At 47.0% G+C, this 17,186-nt stretch overlaps 1 protein-coding gene across 1 annotated transcript in view; it reads right to left on the bottom strand.

Annotated features, from left to right (window-relative positions):
* The window catches only part of Ranbp10 (RAN binding protein 10), a 52,873-nt gene that overhangs the window by 11,099 nt on the left and 24,588 nt on the right, over positions 1-17,186 (bottom strand). Inside the window, exon 4 of the mRNA XM_042700595.1 lies at positions 3,962-4,129. Within this exon, the coding sequence (XP_042556529.1) occupies positions 3,962-4,129 (168 nt within the window). The remainder of the gene's footprint in view (positions 1-3,961; positions 4,130-17,186) is intronic.

The raw sequence follows: 17,186 nt of genomic DNA, 5'->3' as shown, positions 1-17,186 counted from the left end.
CTGAGCCTGAAAGGTCTTCAATTGGCTGACCCCCTGGAAATCCCCAGTCTACTCCTCCAGTCCAGCCTTCATCCAGAAAAGAACCAGAAATCTAGCAAGAAAAAAACAGATAAGGCCTGACTATAGCTCTCTCAGAAAAGCCTTGGAAGAGGCACACTGCCTCTAATACTTGTTAATGGATGAAATACCAAGAAACAGATGATGTACTTTTTTGCTAAGTTACTCTGCTCCCTAACAGGGGAAAATCATAAACCCAAAGGCCTTACCGCCCAAGGTCACTTCTGAACCCCACATGCAGGATAAGCAGTCCCTCAGCAACTCTCCAATCTGCCCTCAACGATCTCAGAGTGGTCAGGATTTTGCTCACTCCTGGGCTTAGTGAGGAAGCTCACTTAACCCTGGAAGGAGTCCAGCTCCATCAGTTATTTGTAGTATAACCTTTGATAAGTTACTCAACTTCTCTGGGTTCATCTGCAGAATGGGGTAACACCTATCCTTCACCTCAAGAAAGAAAAAAGAACACAAGACAGTCTGTGAAAGCTGCTTCATAAATCATAAGGTCTAGGTCCAGGTTAGCTGTGGTTGGGCCACAGGGTGAAGCAACTGTCACACTTCTGGGCAGAAAATGAATATTAAGGCCTTTCCAGTGCTGCCACATGGCACTCAGGAAAAACAAGGCCTTGAGGTACTTCCAAGATAAGAAAAGAACTCCCTCCTCATACCACTGCACAACAGTGTTCCTCCAGCTCCCTGTTAGCTTTGCAAAGCCACTGTAATAGCAAGAACTAAGTTGACCCACATGAAGAATGACTATATCAAGATTCAAGAACAAAGGCTAGTCAAATTTACTGACATGAAGAGCCCTGGGCCAGGACTTGGAGTATGGTTCATGTCTTAGAGAGCCTGTTGAGAAAGGGAGGGAGGGGAAAAAAAGGCAGGGTGCTGGTGGCTCATGTCTGTGATCCTAGCTACTAAGGAGGTTGAAATCTGAGGATTGGGGTTTGAAGCCAGTAGCAGCAGGAAAGTCCATGACACTCTTATCTCCAATTAACCACCAGATAACCAAAAGTGGAGCTGTGGCTCAACTAGCTTTGAGCAAAAAGAGCTCAGGGACAGTGCCTAAGCCCTGAGTTCAAGCCCCACGACTGACCAAAACAAAACAAAAAAAAAACAAAAACAAAAAAAACAAAACAAAGAGAGAGACCTGGACCAGATGGTCAAAGGTCAGATATAGAGGCTGAGAATGGAGGACCCCTGTAAGAGCACAGTGCTGGGTGATAACGCTTAAAACACACAAACCACCTGTGAACTCAACTTGTTTCCTGCCTCCATTTACTCATTCATTCCTCTTCTAAGTATATGCTGAGGCTTCTCAGTAGCCAGCCTTGTCAATAGGACTGGAGAAACAGCTGCAAGCGAGGTCCTTAAAGTGCTTCCAAATCCAGCGAAAGAGATGACACGTGACACAGACAACTGAGTAATGGCACACAAAGCGAGTACTGTGACAGAGGAAGGGAGCTGGAAGGGCAGAGGCAAGAAAGGCCATCCTGCCTCTCGAAAGAGGACAGGCTTAGAGTATGAAGCACATTATTGATAAGGTAGCTTATGAGAAGGAAACAGGGACAAGAAAGAGAAGATTCAGCAAGCATCTGCCACTCCAGCTTCATTACATGATCTAGAAAATGCAGGGGATACGCTGTATCTATTTTTTAGTAAAGTCTCAATAATATCCTTGTGGACCAGATGAAAATTAAAACAAAATAAAAAAACCTACACACATACTTAGGTTTCTTGCTAACAAAACTGATTCATAAATGGCTGGTGTCTACCTGAACAAACTCAAATCTTAGACTTGTCCCCTTCCAATATTTTATCAATACCTTTATAAAAACATACTCAAACATTCTTATCAAATTTTAGGTTATGGCTAGGTACTTTTTTTTGGCTCACACCTGTAATCCTAGCTCCTCAGGAGGCTGAGATATGAGAACTGTGGTTTCAAGCCAACTTGGGCAGTCAAATCCAAGAGACTCTTATCTCCAATTAACCAGCAAAAGCCAGAAGTGGAGGTGTGGCTAAGTATTTTAATATCAGCTTTAAGCAAAAAGCTAGAGCACAAAGCCCTGAGTTCAAGCCAAACTCTCAGCAACCTAGCTCCCTGGCCTTTCCTGCCAGCTCTGAGTTATGGTGTGCAACTGCCCCAAACCAGGAGAAACAAGCCTCTGAGGAGGAAAATACCCTGCTCTTTCCTGCAGGGTTTAGGGTACAGCTGGCAGGGTGCTGCCACCTCTTTTTGTTATATCATTCTAGGGGTGTGGTCAAACCAGAGACCCCTGCAAGGCTAGGCTGGTAAGCCCAACAGTTAAAGCATTTACCTTGGGGCTACATACTAGTCAGTGCCTGCCAGGGCAAGGCATTAGAAGAATCAAAGTGTCCCTCATTCAAGTTCTAATGCTAAGTTTCTACATGTGCTTAGATAGCACTGCCTTCCAAAGGACCATTCAGGCCCCATCCTCTCCATAGGCTGATAGGTATACTCTTGTACTCCTTCTGGTATTATGTTCCACTAATTCAGCCACTTCTTGCCTTTTTTTTTTTTTTTTTGGGGGGGGGGGGGGCTTGGTCAAGGGCTTGAACTTGAGGTCTGGGTACTGTTCCTGAGCTCTTTTTGCTCAAGACTAGTGCTCTACCACTTTGAGCCATAGTACCACTTCTAGTTTTCTAAGATAAAAGCCTCACAGACATTCCTTCCTGGGCTAGTTTTGAACTTCGATCCTCAATCTCAGCCTCCTAAGTAGCTAGGATTATAGGCGTGAGCCACCAGTCCCCAGACTGCCTTTCCTTTTTTTTTTTTTTTTTGGTCAGTCATGGGGCTTGAACTCAGGGCCTGAGCCTCTTTGTGCTCAAGGCTAGTGTACTACCAAATGAGCCATAAATCCTCTTCTGTATTTGTTTGTTTGTTTGCCAGTCCTGGGGCTTGAATTTAGAGTGGGCACTGTCTCTGAGCTTCTTTTGCTCAAGGCTAGCACTCTACTATTTGAGCCACAGCACCACTTCCAGTTTTTCCTGTTTATGTGGTACTGAGGAATCAAACAGGGTTTCATGCATGTTAGGCATGCACTCTACCACTAAGCCATATTCCCAGTCCCACTTATGGTTTTTTGAGTTGTTAATTGGAGATAAGAATCTCACGGGGACTCTTCTGCCCATTTTGAACCAGCTTTGAACTACAATCCTCAGATCTCAGCCTTCTGAGTAGCTAGGATTACAGGTATGAGCTACTGGCACCCAGCTCCTTTCCTTCTTGAAAGCACACCTGATCTGTCACTAAGCCTTGCCAGGCTGCTCCTGGACCTTTATTGTGTTTGACCCCACTTTCTACATCCATAGCTATTGTTACTTCAGGCTACCTGTCCCTTCCTTTGGCCTTTTCTCTATTCCATCCTGTCTCTCTTGATTTCAAAGACTTCCTCAGTGTAATTCTGCCAAGGCTGCTGCCCATGAACCATGAACAGGCCATCTGATTCCTGCCTTCACCTTCTGTCCTGCAACCCTCATTGCTACTCCACAACAACCAGCACCTTGGCCACATCTGGCCAGGGCATAGGAATGCAAGCACCCACTACTATCAACTATGTACATGGGATCCTTACACCTCTCATCTAATACCTGCTCCAACAAGTGCCACAGGCAAGCCAGGATCAATGACCAGAGCACTGCTGCACTCTCAACACCCAGGCTTATTAAACCTGGTGACTAGACAGATCAACAATGGCTACCCTCTCTGCTCTCCTCTATTACACTCCACTCACCTAAAAAAGGGTTTGAATGGCTAAAAATGTCTGTAGCTCCCCAGAACTTAGCAGAGGCTCTGTGACACTGGTTTAACTTCAAGGCCTGCCTTTGAACCAACTAAAGTAGTTCCACAGGACAGATCCTCCAAGGTCTCCTATGTACCTACCAAGACTGTGGCCATTCTTGGTGTAGAAGCAGGTGCCATTGATGAGGTTGACACAGCAGCCAATCACATCTCCTGTGGTGAATGTGGGACCATATGGCTGGCCAGTCCCAGAGGAGCAGAAGGAATGCCCGTCATCACCATGGTAACCATAAGAATGTTTGTCCCAACCTGTGGGTGAACAGAACAGCAATAGCTGAAATGATGTAATTGAGAGAGGAACATGTCAGTCACAGAAACCACCCCCCCCCCCTTACCTTCCCTCTCCAACAGTCTAAGTCAGCACTCACACAGCCACTTCATAGAGTGTCTTGCTACACATCAAGCACATTCTGGCCATAAGTCCAGGCAGTAAGTCTAAGCAGCCAAGTCAGGAACCAAAACTTGGAAGGGACTCACTAGAAAGCAGTCAGGGAGAGGGCTGGAACTGACCTCAGAAGTCTATCATGGCAGATTCACTCAGAAGTAAAGAATCTAGGTCCTTATCTGCGGGCCCTTGACCCCTGCCTGGGGTGCTACAGTGTATTCTTATCACTTATGTGACCTAAGAATTCATCTTGTTCTCAGGCTAGAAGCACCAACTCCATGCTCCCCTAGTCCTTCACATGGTCCATCCAACTGCTTCTGCCTGGTGACTACCTAAGGGAGACTATACATATCTATAACCTACACCCCCACCTCCTACATGGACTGCACAGTCAGACTATGACCACCTCTCATTCACAGTGTGATCCTATTAACTCTAGCATGCCTACTTTAAACACACTAATTAAAATTTCCTTAGGAAAGCTGTTTGGATAATGCCCTGGGTCCATCAAAGATGGAAGCACAGGGAAGCCCCACTCTTCATCCCTCCCCCTTTTCCCCTAACTTTTCATTCCTGTCCCATACTATAGAAGTGCTGTATCAGTGAGATAAAAATCTCCAGCCCTGCCGGGCACTGGTGGCTCACGCCTGTAATCCTAGCTACTCAGGAGGCTGAGATCTGAGGAGCGTGGTTCAAAGCCAGCCTGGGCAGGAGAGACCGTGAGACTCCTATCTCCAATAAACCACCAGAAAACCGGAAGTGGCGCTGTAGCTCAAGTGGTAGAGTGCTCGCCTTGAGCTGCAGAGCTGAGGGACAGTGCCCAGGCCCAGAGTTCAAGCCCCACGACCGACAAAAAAAAAAAAAAATCTCCAGCCCTTAAGCCAGGGTAGGTGGCTTATGCCTGTAATCCTAGCTGCTCAGGAGGCAGAAATCTGACAATTGAGGTTCAAAACCAGTCCAGGGAGAAAAATCCATTTAACTCTTTTTTTTTTTTTTTTTGTCGGTCGTGGGGCTTGAACTCTGGGCGTGGGCACTGTCCCTCAGCTCTTCAGCTCAAGGTGAGCGCTCTACCACTTGAGCTGCAGCGCCACTTCCGGTTTTCTGGTGGTTTATTGGAGATAGGTGCCCGGGCTGACTTTGAACCGTGATCCTCAGATCTCAGCCTCCTGAGTAGCTAGGATTACAGGCGTGAGCCACCAGCACCCGCCCGGCATCCATTTAACTCTTGTCTCCACTTAACCAGCAAAAATCCAGAAGCAGAGGTGTGGTTCAAGTGGTAGATCACCAGCCTTGAGTAAAAAAGCCAAATGAGAGTAGGAGGCCTCAGGTTGAAGCCCTAGAACTGGCACCAAAAAAAAAAAAAAATCCCTAGTCCTGGAAATTAATTTGCAATAGCATTAAAAATTAGGAATATTTGAAAGTGGCACTGTGACTCAAGTGGTAGAGCGCTCACCTTGAACTGAAGAGCACAGGGACAGCGCCCAGGCTGAGTTCAAACCCTACAACTGACCAAAAAAAAAAATCAAAATTTAACTCAAAAATTGTAATATTTAGTGAAAGCACAAGGCCCTGAGTTTAAGTTTAAATACCAGCACACACAAAAAAGCAACACAGAAATTATTAAAAGTAGCAGCAAGATCTCTGAAGCGGATATGGTTTTATACAGTGAATCCACTAAACAAGGCTCAGGAAGATGTATGGTTTACGGACAAAGGGATACACACTCCACATGTCACAACCAGCATAACCAGATGGTCTTTCCTGGGAAGAAAGGTCAGAGAGCCAGCTACTTGAGACCTGAAGCCCTCAGAAAGCAAGGCTACACTCTGTTGGGGCAATAGGCACAGAGGTGCAGCAGAGAGAAGAGACAGAAAACAGGGCCAAGGATTGACAAGGAACCAGGGCATGACTGAAGAGACAGGGCCAAAGAGAAGCTCTGCCTGAGTGTGGGCCAGTGAGTTGAAGGCAAATGGCTCCTTAAAGTCACAGCATTTATCCCAAGCCTTGAGGATCCTGAACTTTCCTGTCTCTTATTATTTTCTTTTTTTTGGTCAGTTGTGGGGCTTGAACTCTGGGCCTAGGCACTGTCTCTGAGCTCTTCAGCTCATGGCGAGAGCTCTACCGCTTGAGCCACAGCGCCACTTACAGTATTCTAGTGGTTTATTGGAGATAAGAGTCTCATGGATGTTCCTGTCCGGGCTGGCTTTGAACCACAATCCTCAGATCTCAGCCTCCTGAGTAGCTAGGTAACAGGCGTTAGCCACTGGCACCCGGTTAACTTTCCTGTATTTTTAGCTAGCAACCGCTTGGTTAAACAAATCTAGGATGAAGTTGAAACTGTGGCTCTTTCCTTACAACTCTCTCAGCACCACAAGGAAACTATAATGAGAATTAGGACTGGCTTTAGAAGGACCAAAGCCTGGATTGGAAACATGGCTCAAGTGGTAGAATATCTGCTTAGCAAGGCCTATGCTCAATCTTCCAGACATGCTGAAACCACCTGGCTTAGAGGACAATGTGCTGCTCTGAGCATAAATAAACCCAACTCCTAAGCTTACCAGACCAAAGTGAAGAGGCCTTTCTCTAGCTGGTGGGTTCCCAGATCATTTGACCTCAGGTAAACAGCTCTTCTGGGTACAAGAATGCCCATTTCTGCCAGGTACTGGTGGCTCACACCTTTAATCCTAGCTACTCAGGAGGCTGAGATATGAGGATTATGGTTCAAAACCAGCTTGGGCAGGAAAAGTCCATGAGAGTCTTATCGCAAATAAACCACTCAGAAAACCAGAAATGGCACTGTGGCTGGCTCAAGTGGTAGAGCGATTGCCTTGAGCTGAAGAGCTGAGGGATAGTGCCCAGGCCCAGAGTTCAAGCCCCTCAACCGACCAAAAAAAAAAAAAGTCCATTTCTTAGGTATCAACTCAGTAAATGCTCTGGCTCCTGACAGCAGCACTATTCCTCTCGTCTGTGAAGAGCTACAGATGAAGGGCAGCCAGTGAGGACCAATAACAATCATCCTTTCAAGTCTGGATCATATTGTGCCTAATGGCCCCACGTTTGTCCACCAGATTAGTGAGATTCAAGATCCACATCTGTGGGCCACATGAGCCACAACAGTACTCCCCCACAAATGAAGCATGCATGGTAACTGACCACAATGTGGCAAACTATTAGAAGAATACAGCACAACCCTGCTGGTTATAATGCTATAACCAGCATTACTAGCAGATGACAGAAAACTGGTAAGGAGCCTCTTCAGGGCTACTTCACCAACACGGCCTTCTTTCCCCAAAGCCAAGTCCATTACTCACATGGCCAGCACAGCCACTGTCCATTTCAATCTAAGAGAGTCCTTCAGAAAGTCTACTTGTTACTCTAGGGATCCTTTCAGAACTAGACCCACAGGTTAGTGATGTCTACTAGCCTTTTACCAATGCATCATGATCTAATCCCAATACCTGCCCCTTTAAAGTTTTCAAAACACTCCTCAGTCCTCTCTAGTATACAGCTTATATTCTTTCTCTTCTGCCTGGTTCTCACTGGGCCTCTTTAACCACTAGTCAGTTCCTAGGTCTGTTCTGAATTCATTTCCTATTACTGCTGTAATTACAGTAGAGGCCTGAAGTAATCATCTTATAGCTCTGGAGTACAAGTTCTAGACTCAAGGTGTGGGCAAAACTGTGTTCTTTTCCAAGCTATGACAGAATTGAATTTCTTTGGCTTACAGTTTTCTCACTAATGAAACAGGGCCAGGGATGTGAATATCTCCAGTAGCATGAGAGAAATCTATGGTTCTAAGTCCTTTCCAGTAAAAGGTTCTGCAGCTATGCAGGGATACTACCACCACCACCCCACCATCATATCCCCCCACTTCATAGTGGGTGGGACACTCCACTTCACCATTTGAGCCCTGAAGACAACAGTGTGAGCACTCATCCCTCTTTAGGTGGGCCTGGTGTGAAAATGGAGATATGTCTGCAAGTGAGACATACCTCTCTCACTATAAGACCAGAGACATGGGCTGGGAAGGTGGCTCAGTGGAAATGTGCTTGCCTTGCATGCCTGAGGCCCTGGGTTCGATTCCTCAGCACCACATAAGCAGAAAAAAACAGAATTGGCGCTGTGGCTCAAGTGGTAGAGTGCTAGCCTTCAGCTGAAGAGCTGAAGGACAGTGCCCAGGCCCAGAGTTCAAGCCCCACAACCAAAAAAAAAAAAAAAAAAGACCAGAGACAGCTGCCTCCAGGGGCAGCAGGACATGAGGGCCAGAACAAGTCAGGCAGATACTATTGTCTGGGTCAGCTGGCTCTGATTCAGAAGGATAGCTGGGACTGCACAATGGAGACAACACCCCGACAGATTGCCACCCAACTCACATTCTTTCCTCTCCAAAGAGATTAGGCCTTGTCATTCCCAAAGAGAACTGATAGGTAGGCGACAAAACACCTACACAGAGAAGCCTATCCCCTGCCACATCAGGCACAGATGCTAATGATGCAAGGAGAAGCCACGCTACGCTACGTATGGGCCAGGAGGCAGGAGGCCACAGAGCCTAGATCAGATGCTCCAGCACCACCCACTTCCTCTGCATCATCATTCAGATGGGAAGATCCAGCATAGAAGTGCACAGGGTGGCTGAGGAAATGGCTCATCATCTTGGCATTCCCAGACACCACCCCTAGTTACAAGTGACCCAGAAGTAGGAGACTCCCTGTGGGAGTGCTGGAGACTCCAACATGTTTTTGTTTTACCCGTGCCAGTCCTGGGGCTTAATTTTAGAGCCTGGGAACTATCCCTGAGCTTTTTAAGCTCAAGGCTAGTGCTCTACCACTCAAACCACAGCTCCTCTTTCAGTTTTTTGGTGGTTAATTGGAGATAAGAATTTCACAGGGCTGGGAAGGTAGCTCAGTGGTAGAGTGCTTGCCTTGCATGCATGAGGCCCTGGGTTCAATTCCTCAGCACCACATAAGTAGAAAAAGCCGGAAGTGGTGGTGTGGCTCAAGTGGTATAACGCTAGCCTTGAGCTGAAAAGCTCACCACAGTTCCAGTGTTACAACCAAAAAAAAAAAAATTCACAAACATAGCCCAGGCTCTGGTGGCTCATGCCTGTAATCCTAGCTACCCAGGAGCTGAGATCTGAGGATCGCAGTTCAAAGCCAGCCCAGGCAGGAAAGTCCATGAGACTCTTACCTCCAATAAACCACCAGAAAACTGGAAGTGGTGCTGTGGTAGAGTGGTAGAGAGCTAGCCTTGAGCTGAAGAGCTAAGAACTGAGGGACAGTGCCCAGGCCCAGAGTTCAAGCCCCACAGCTGACAAAAAAAAAAAAAAGAGAATTTCACGAACTTTCCTGCCTGGGTTGGTTTCAAACTCAACTTCCTGAGTAGCTAAGATTATAGATGTGAGTCACCAGCACCCAGATTTCAACATGATTTTTTCCTAGAAGCCTACCCATACCATCCCATTTGCCAGAACAAATCCAGGGCCTCAGTCCCGGAGTAGAAAAGAGTGGAGAGATGGGTTGGGAAGGAGGCTCAGCGGTAGAGTGCTTGCCTTGCATGCATGAGGCCCTGGGTGTGATTCCTCAGCACCACATAAGCAGAAAAAGCCGGAAGTAGCGCTGTAGCTTAAGTGATAAAGTGCCTTGAGCTGAAGAGCTGAGGGACAGCACCCAGGCCCAGAGTTCAGGCCCCACAACTGGCAAAAAAAAAAAGAGTGGAGAGGGCTCTACTGCTGGACCACATCATCAGTACGTTAGACCAAAACCCTAAAAAGGGACCTGGGCTATGGCTGACCAAAGGCTGACCAGCAAAGAGGCCAGCCCATGCCTCATCCACAAAGCTAACTTACCTTATTGGTTTATTTATTTATGCCAGTCCTGGGGCTTGAACTCAGGGCTGGGGCACTGTTCCTGAGCTTCTTTTGCTCAAGGCTAGCACTCTATCACTTGAGCCACAGTGCCACTTCCAGCTTTTTCTGTTTATGTGGTACTGAGGAATCAAACCAAGGGCTTCATGCACGCTAAACAAGGAACTCTACCAGTAAGCCACATTCCCAGCCCCAAAGAAAGCTGGTTCTTTTTTTTTTTTTTTTGGTCAGTTGTTGAGTTTGAACTCAGGGCCTGGGTGTTGTCCCTGAGGCACTTGGTGCTCAAGACTAGTACTCTACCAACTGAACCACAGCACCACTTCCCACAAAGCTAACTTGAATACAAACCAGCCATCTCCCCAATAAGTGTCATCTATTCACCACTGGACTTAGGGATCAGAGACTTTATGTTTCTTTTTCTTTTTAATTAAAGTACATTAGTTGCACAAAGAAGTTTTACTGTTATATTTCCATGCATGTACTAACGTACTTAATCATAGTCACCTCTTCTTTGTTTTTTCCCCCCAGTCCTGGGGCTTGAACTCAGGGCCTGAGCACTGTCTCTGACCCCCTTTGGCTCAAGACCAGCACTCTACCACATGAGCCACAGCTCCACTTCCAGATTTTTCTGCTTATGTGTTACTAAGGAATTGAACCCAGGACTTCATACATGCTAGGCAAGCACTCTACAATGAAGCCAGGTTCCCAGCCCTTCTTTTTGTTGTTTTTTTTGTTTTATCGGTCGTGGGGCCTGAACTCTGAGCCTGGTTGCTGTCCCTGTGCTCTTCAGCTCAAGACTAGCACCCTACCACTTGAGCCACAGCACCACTTCTTGCTTTTTCTACTTATGTGGTGCTGAGGAATCGAACCCAGGGCCTCATGCATGCAAGGCAAGCACTTTAGCACTGAGCCACCTTCCCAGTCCCTGTTTTTGTTGTTGTTGTTGTTTGGTCGGTCATGGGGCTTGAACTCTGGGCCTGGGTGCTGTCCCTGAGCTCTTCAGCTCAAGGTGAGCACTCTATCACTTGAGCCAAAGTGCCACTTCCAGTTTTCTGGTGGTTAATTGAAGAGTCTCACAGACTTTCCTGCCTGGGCTGGCTTTGAATTGCAGCTCTCAGATCTCAGCCTCCTGAGTAGCTAGGATTACAGGTGTGAGCTACCGGCACCCAGCCCCCTCTGTTTTTTGAGATGGAAGTTTGCCCAGGCTGGTCTCAAACTCATGGGCTCACATGATCTTTCTGCCTCATTCTGAGTTTAAATCCTAATTCTGTCACTTAGCTCCTGGGTTTCCCTAGCTAAACTTCATTCAGGACTTTAGTCTCCTCCACCTTGAATAACAACTTAGTTATGACGCCTAGATGTGCTGCACCTTCCTGTTGTTACCCCTATGACCTGAGTGGACCTGGGCCACGCTGGTCATTATCCACCTCTCCCAATTATATCCAATGAATAGCTTGACCTATCTGTTCTTCCTTGCCCTTGTTTCCTGGGGAAGCCACCTGGTCCTTATAGCACTTAGCAGAGTTCAATGGCCATGTCCAATGGCTATTAGATTGTCACCCTCAAGGCCAGCTAAGGAGGGGGAAAGTCTGTGGCTGGATAGCAAAGAGGCTTTCTGAGCCTGGGGCTGCTGTGGAAAGCCCCCTATGTCACAGAGGACACTATGCCAGGGCTGTTTAACATGCTGAGCCACACCTCTTCAGACAGATGCTTTCTCCATAATCCCAACTATCTTTAAAAAAAAAACAAACTGAAAAGGTCTACTGCCTGGAGCAGTTCAACAATGGGAAATCAGGAGAGATTTTTCATTCAGCAGATGCTGAAAAACAACAGAGAATGATCTTGTCACAGTGTTCCCCTGTCACAGCACCTTCGTGCTATTATCCTGAGCTTTCAAGGCAAACCTAAGGCTATACCTTTTGGCAGCTGCCAGCAGAAAGGGTGGCTGGACTCTAGGTACAGGATTTTTTCTTAATAGTGGCTCTTCAAGAAAGTCACAATAATAAGCGATGTAGATTAAGATAAGGATGACTATCATAAAGATTAAAAGGTGTTTGTGACTTTAAAAAAATATGTAAGCCAGGCACTGGTGGCTCAGGCCTGTAATCCTAGCTACTCGGGAGGCTGAGATCTGAGGATCGCAGTTCAAAGCCAGCCCAGGCAGAAAAGACCAAATAACCACCAGAAAAATGGAAGTGGTGCTGTGGCTCAAGTGGTAGAGTGCTTGCCTTGAGCCGAAGAGCCCAAGGATAGTGCCCAGGCCCAGAGTTCAAGCTCCACAACTAACCAAAAGGAAAAAGAAATTGAGAAAATAAAAGTCACAGTAAAGAAGAAAAAAGACTGCCTCTTGGGTAGTTAATGGTAACAGGGCTGACACCAGGTGGAGTGACACCATGCCTTCCCACAGGCTCCCAGGCCTTTCCACTGAATCCAGATATCTACTTAAAGCCACAGAGCTTTGAAGCATTGGGGAGGACATAGCCTATACTATATAGAAAGGAGCCTTCTGCAGGTTATGTCGTGTCATTCCTGATATCCAGGAGAGGCCAGAGGTCTTAACTGGGTCTGGATAGGACAAGGCTCATACAGCAGCTGGCATATCTGGCAGAGCTATCTGCCTACATTGTCACCCACCCTGAAATAAGGAAAAGGATGACACTGTCCTGTGAAACAGGTATAGCCAGGAGCCTGTGTGGCTCACATCTAATCCTAGCCACTCAGGAAGCTGAGATCTGAGGACCTCCATGCCAGCCCAGGCAGACAAATCCAAGACACTTTATCTCCAATTAACCAGCAAAAAAAGTTGGAACTGGAGACATGTCTCAAGTGGTATAGCACTAGCTGTGAGTGAGAAAGCCCAGTCAGAGCGTGAGGACCTGAGTTTCAGCCCCAGCCCCAACACACACACACACACACACACACACACACACACACACACACACACACACACACACACACATTTTGATGTGCAACATCAATTTCTTGCACATGGTAGCTCTATTCTAGGGTGCCCTGTTCTAGGCAGCTGCCTAGTGGCTTCAGAGAATCTCCTTGCTGATCCTTTTCCCAGACAGGGCTTCCACAAGGCACCTATAGGACTGGACCCATAGGGCAACAACCAGATGGCTTCTTTTCTCTACTAGTCTCAGGTAATGGCTTGAAAGGTTTGCACAGGCCTACAGTCATACCAGGCTTGTGCCCAAGTGCTCTGTTGGGAGAGGAGGATGGAAATAAAAAGAAACCCTATGCGGGGCGCCAGTGGCTCATGCCTGTAATACTAACTACTCAGGAGGCTGAGATTTGAGGGTTACATTTAAAGCCAGCCCAGGCAGGAAAGTCCGTGAGACTCTTATCTCCAATAAACCACTAGAAAACCGGAAGTGGCACTGTGGCTCAAGCGGTAGAGCACTCACCTTGAGCTGAAAAGCATGGAGACAGTGCCCAAGCCCAGAGTTCAAGCCCCATGACCGACATACACACCCACACACAAAAACCCAGTGGGGCCCTGAGGGTTCAATTCACTCAGCTAGAGAAAAAGATGGCTTCCTTCATTGAAGGCCTAAGTGGCACCGTGACAGACCCTTGTGAAACACTAAATTCTGGAGTAAAACCACAAGCTCACAGAGAGCTTGGCATTAATTATCAACCTGGCAGGGCTCATCAGCTATGAACAAGGGTCCCAGCCTACAGAGTGGGCAGTCCCTGTTTGCAAGTATAAATAAACAGCATTTCCAAACTACTAGAAACCTACCTACTACTCTACTTCTGCTGTTCAATACCTCTGTATTACTAGTTGTTCCAGGCAGACAACTTTGCTGCAAATGTTGCACACTTAGAAGGATAGAAGGGCTGGGGAGGTGGCTCAGTGGTAGAGTGCTTGCCTTGCATGCATGAGGCCCTGGGTTTGATTCCTCAGCACCACATAAACAAAAAGAAAAAAGCCGGAAGTGGTGCTGCGGCTCAAGTGGTAGAGCACTAGCCTTGAGCTGAAGAGCTGAGGGACAGCGCCCAGGCCCCAAGTTCAGGCCCCACGACTGACAAAACAACAACAACAACAACAAAAAAAAAAACCTTTGTAGGGCTGGGAAGGTGGCTCCGTGGTAGAGTGCTTGCCTTGCATGCCTGAGGCCCTGGGTTCGATTCCTCAGCACCACATAAGCAAAAAGAAAAAAGCCGAAGTGGCGCTGTGGCTCAAGTGGTAGAACGCTAGCCTTGAGCTGAAGAGCTGAGGGACAGCGCCCAGGCCCAGAGCTCAGGCCCCACGACCGGACCAAAAAAAAAAAAAAAAAAGGATAGAAAGGAAAGATAATCAACATCCTGTACTTTATTCACCCTCTCTCTTGAATCTGGCACAGAACCCTAGTATTCTGCCATGATCTTTGTTATCAGTGGTTCCTCTCTCATGGCAAGTGCAGATGTGAAGGATCATCTGTTTGCAGAATGTGATCCACCTAACAGAGGTAATTTTCTGCTGGACTTAGGCACCTAACAGCCCACTCAGAGTGGGCTTGGTAAGGTGGGCTCTAGAACAGGAAAGATACACACCTGATCTCTACCATGCTATGAAAGGAAAGCAGACAGTCCTTTCTCACCCCTCCTCTTGCTCCCTCAGCTCAAGGCTTCAGTATCAGGGGCTTCAGGAGATAGTTTCTGTCCTCCCAATCCCCAACTATGATTCTTCTAGCTGTCCTCTTCCTACAACTTCAATCAAAGAAGGTTTGTCTCAGTGAGCCAGGATTTTCCTTTGAAGGGCTGTACTAATCAAGGCAATGGTTACCACACCTTGTGCCTTTCCACACAAAAAAAGGAAAGGAAGAGAATGCCAGCTACCCAATTCTGCTACAAGTGAGCCTCTTATCAACAGACCCTGAGTCTCGCTCTAAAGCATAAAACACAGGAGCAAGATGTAAACATCTCAGCTTGGGAGAAGTGAAAATCCCATTCTCCATCACAACCCCACCTCTCTTTCCCTGGGATCCCAGCCCCTGTCCAGCCCTGTTCTGCCATGCTGTGCCAATTCACCAAGACAAGGGTGAGGCTGAGGTACAGTCACCTGCCTGCAGATCATCCTGACCTGATTCTGAGTCATTTAGCCAAGGGTTCTGACATTCTTACTTTGAGGCCACACCTGTTCCTTGGTTTCACACTTAAGGCCAAAGAACACCTTGGAAAAGGGAAACAAAACTTCCACATCTTCCCACTGAAACTTCTGATAAGCCGGGCACCAGTAGCTCACACCTGTAATCCTACTCAGGAGGCTGAGATCTAAGGATCATGGTTCAAAGCCAGCCCAGACAGGAAAGTGTGTGAGATTCTTATCTTCAATGAACTACCAGAAAACCAGAAGTAGTGCTGTGGCCCAAGTGGTAGAGTGCTAGCCTTGAGCGGAAGATCTGAGGGACAGCGCCCAGGCCCAGAGTTCAAGCCCCATGACTCAAAAAAAAAAAATCATATTTAAAAAAACAAAGCAGTGGGGGAATACAATTTGGAAACAGGACACTAGTTGGGCGAGGCCTTGGGGTTCCATCAGGACTAAGAGAAAACAAACAAAAATCTTAAAAACAAGAGAAAGAAAACCAGAAAGCAGAATTGTCCCTCTTCCTATGTCGTCAGTACCACAGGGTTAGATCAGTTTGATGAAACTGGGCTCCAAATGAAGTCTCCAAGTTGAAGGCAGGCTGCAGCCAAGAGACCTGACTTCAGACAGGTACCAGGACCAAAGGTGGCTTCTCAAAGCCTATCACCTTGATAAAGCACAGTGAGACAAAGGAATAGTCTCAACTCACACAGCCATGATGGGGTGCAAGGGGCAGAGGTACCTGGAGATGAGGCTGAACAGGAAACCGTCCTCTGGCAATGGAGTCAGGGGCAGAGTACAATGCAAACACAAGCAATCTGAGATGGAGACACCAATCATGACCACAGAAGCAGCCCAAGGGAGAGGAAATGGCAATAGGGATGAAGAACGGGGCATATTAAAGAGCAGCAGAACCATGGAATAATGAATAGGGCTAAAGATTTCTCAGAGCAGCTCACTTGGAAGGCAAAGAGATAGTGAATGACAAGGCTGTACACACATGAGGACCTGGCCTTTTCAGGAAAATAACCTGAAGGCAAGAGGGTTTACCGCAGGCTCTTATGCAAATAGCTAAGGTAGAGTGAAATCACTGGAGCAAGCAGAGTTCTTCTGCCAGAGGTCCCCTTGACTGTCCCTTCTCTACCATGTTAGGGCCAGCCAAGCTCAACCTACCATTTGTATACCAAAGTCTCTGGGAACCTCTAGGTTTTCAAGGCAGCCAAGTACTATGTTCCCATCTTCATTCCCATTCACTTCCAATTAAGAACTCAAAAGGACCAGAGAAACAAGGAGCCCAGGAAAAAGGAGGACAGCAGAGAGAGACAATCCTCTACAGTTGAGAAGCATTTACCTCAGAGAGAAAGGGGAAGAGACTCAAGACAGTCTGTATCAGTTCAGTCTGGCTTCATAAACTTGACAGGATCAGGGCCGTAAGAAAAGTAGCTTCCTTCCACATGTGACCAGCTCATCCCTCACAAGCTTCTCTCCCAAGGGTTCAAAAGAGGAAGAATTAAGAGCCAAAGACCAAATGTTTCTCAACAGTAGCAGTTGGAAAGACCAAAGCTGGGCTTTCTAAGTTAACCTCTTTCTTGGCTGACTCAGACAAGGGCTGCTAGGTCACACTCTCTAGCCCCTTCTGCTCCTAATGTCACTGACATTTGGCATCCACATTGCCATTTTATTAATAAAAGCATGTCTTTTTTTTTTTTGGTCTGTACTGTGGTTTGAACTCAAGAGTCTTATGTTTCTTAGGGTAGGTACTTCTACTTACCTGAACCACATTCTCACCCCTTTTTTGCTTTATTTTTATAGGAGATCCTACCATCTATATGGCCTCCTGAGTATTTAAGGTCTTGTACTACCATGTCCAGCTCATTGACTGAGATGGGATATCTCTGTTTGCCTAGTCTGGCCTTGAACCACTATCCTTTCCTATCTCCATCTACCAAGCAGCTGGAAGCTGAACCACTGCACCCACCAC

The sequence above is a fragment of the Dipodomys spectabilis genome, unplaced genomic scaffold (genome assembly GCF_019054845.1).
Source record: "Dipodomys spectabilis isolate Male_0828 unplaced genomic scaffold, ASM1905484v1 ptg000273l, whole genome shotgun sequence".
NCBI lineage: Eukaryota > Metazoa > Chordata > Mammalia > Rodentia > Heteromyidae > Dipodomys > Dipodomys spectabilis.
Note: the sequence above shows the minus strand (reverse complement) of the source record. Positions and strands in the feature narration are given on the sequence as shown.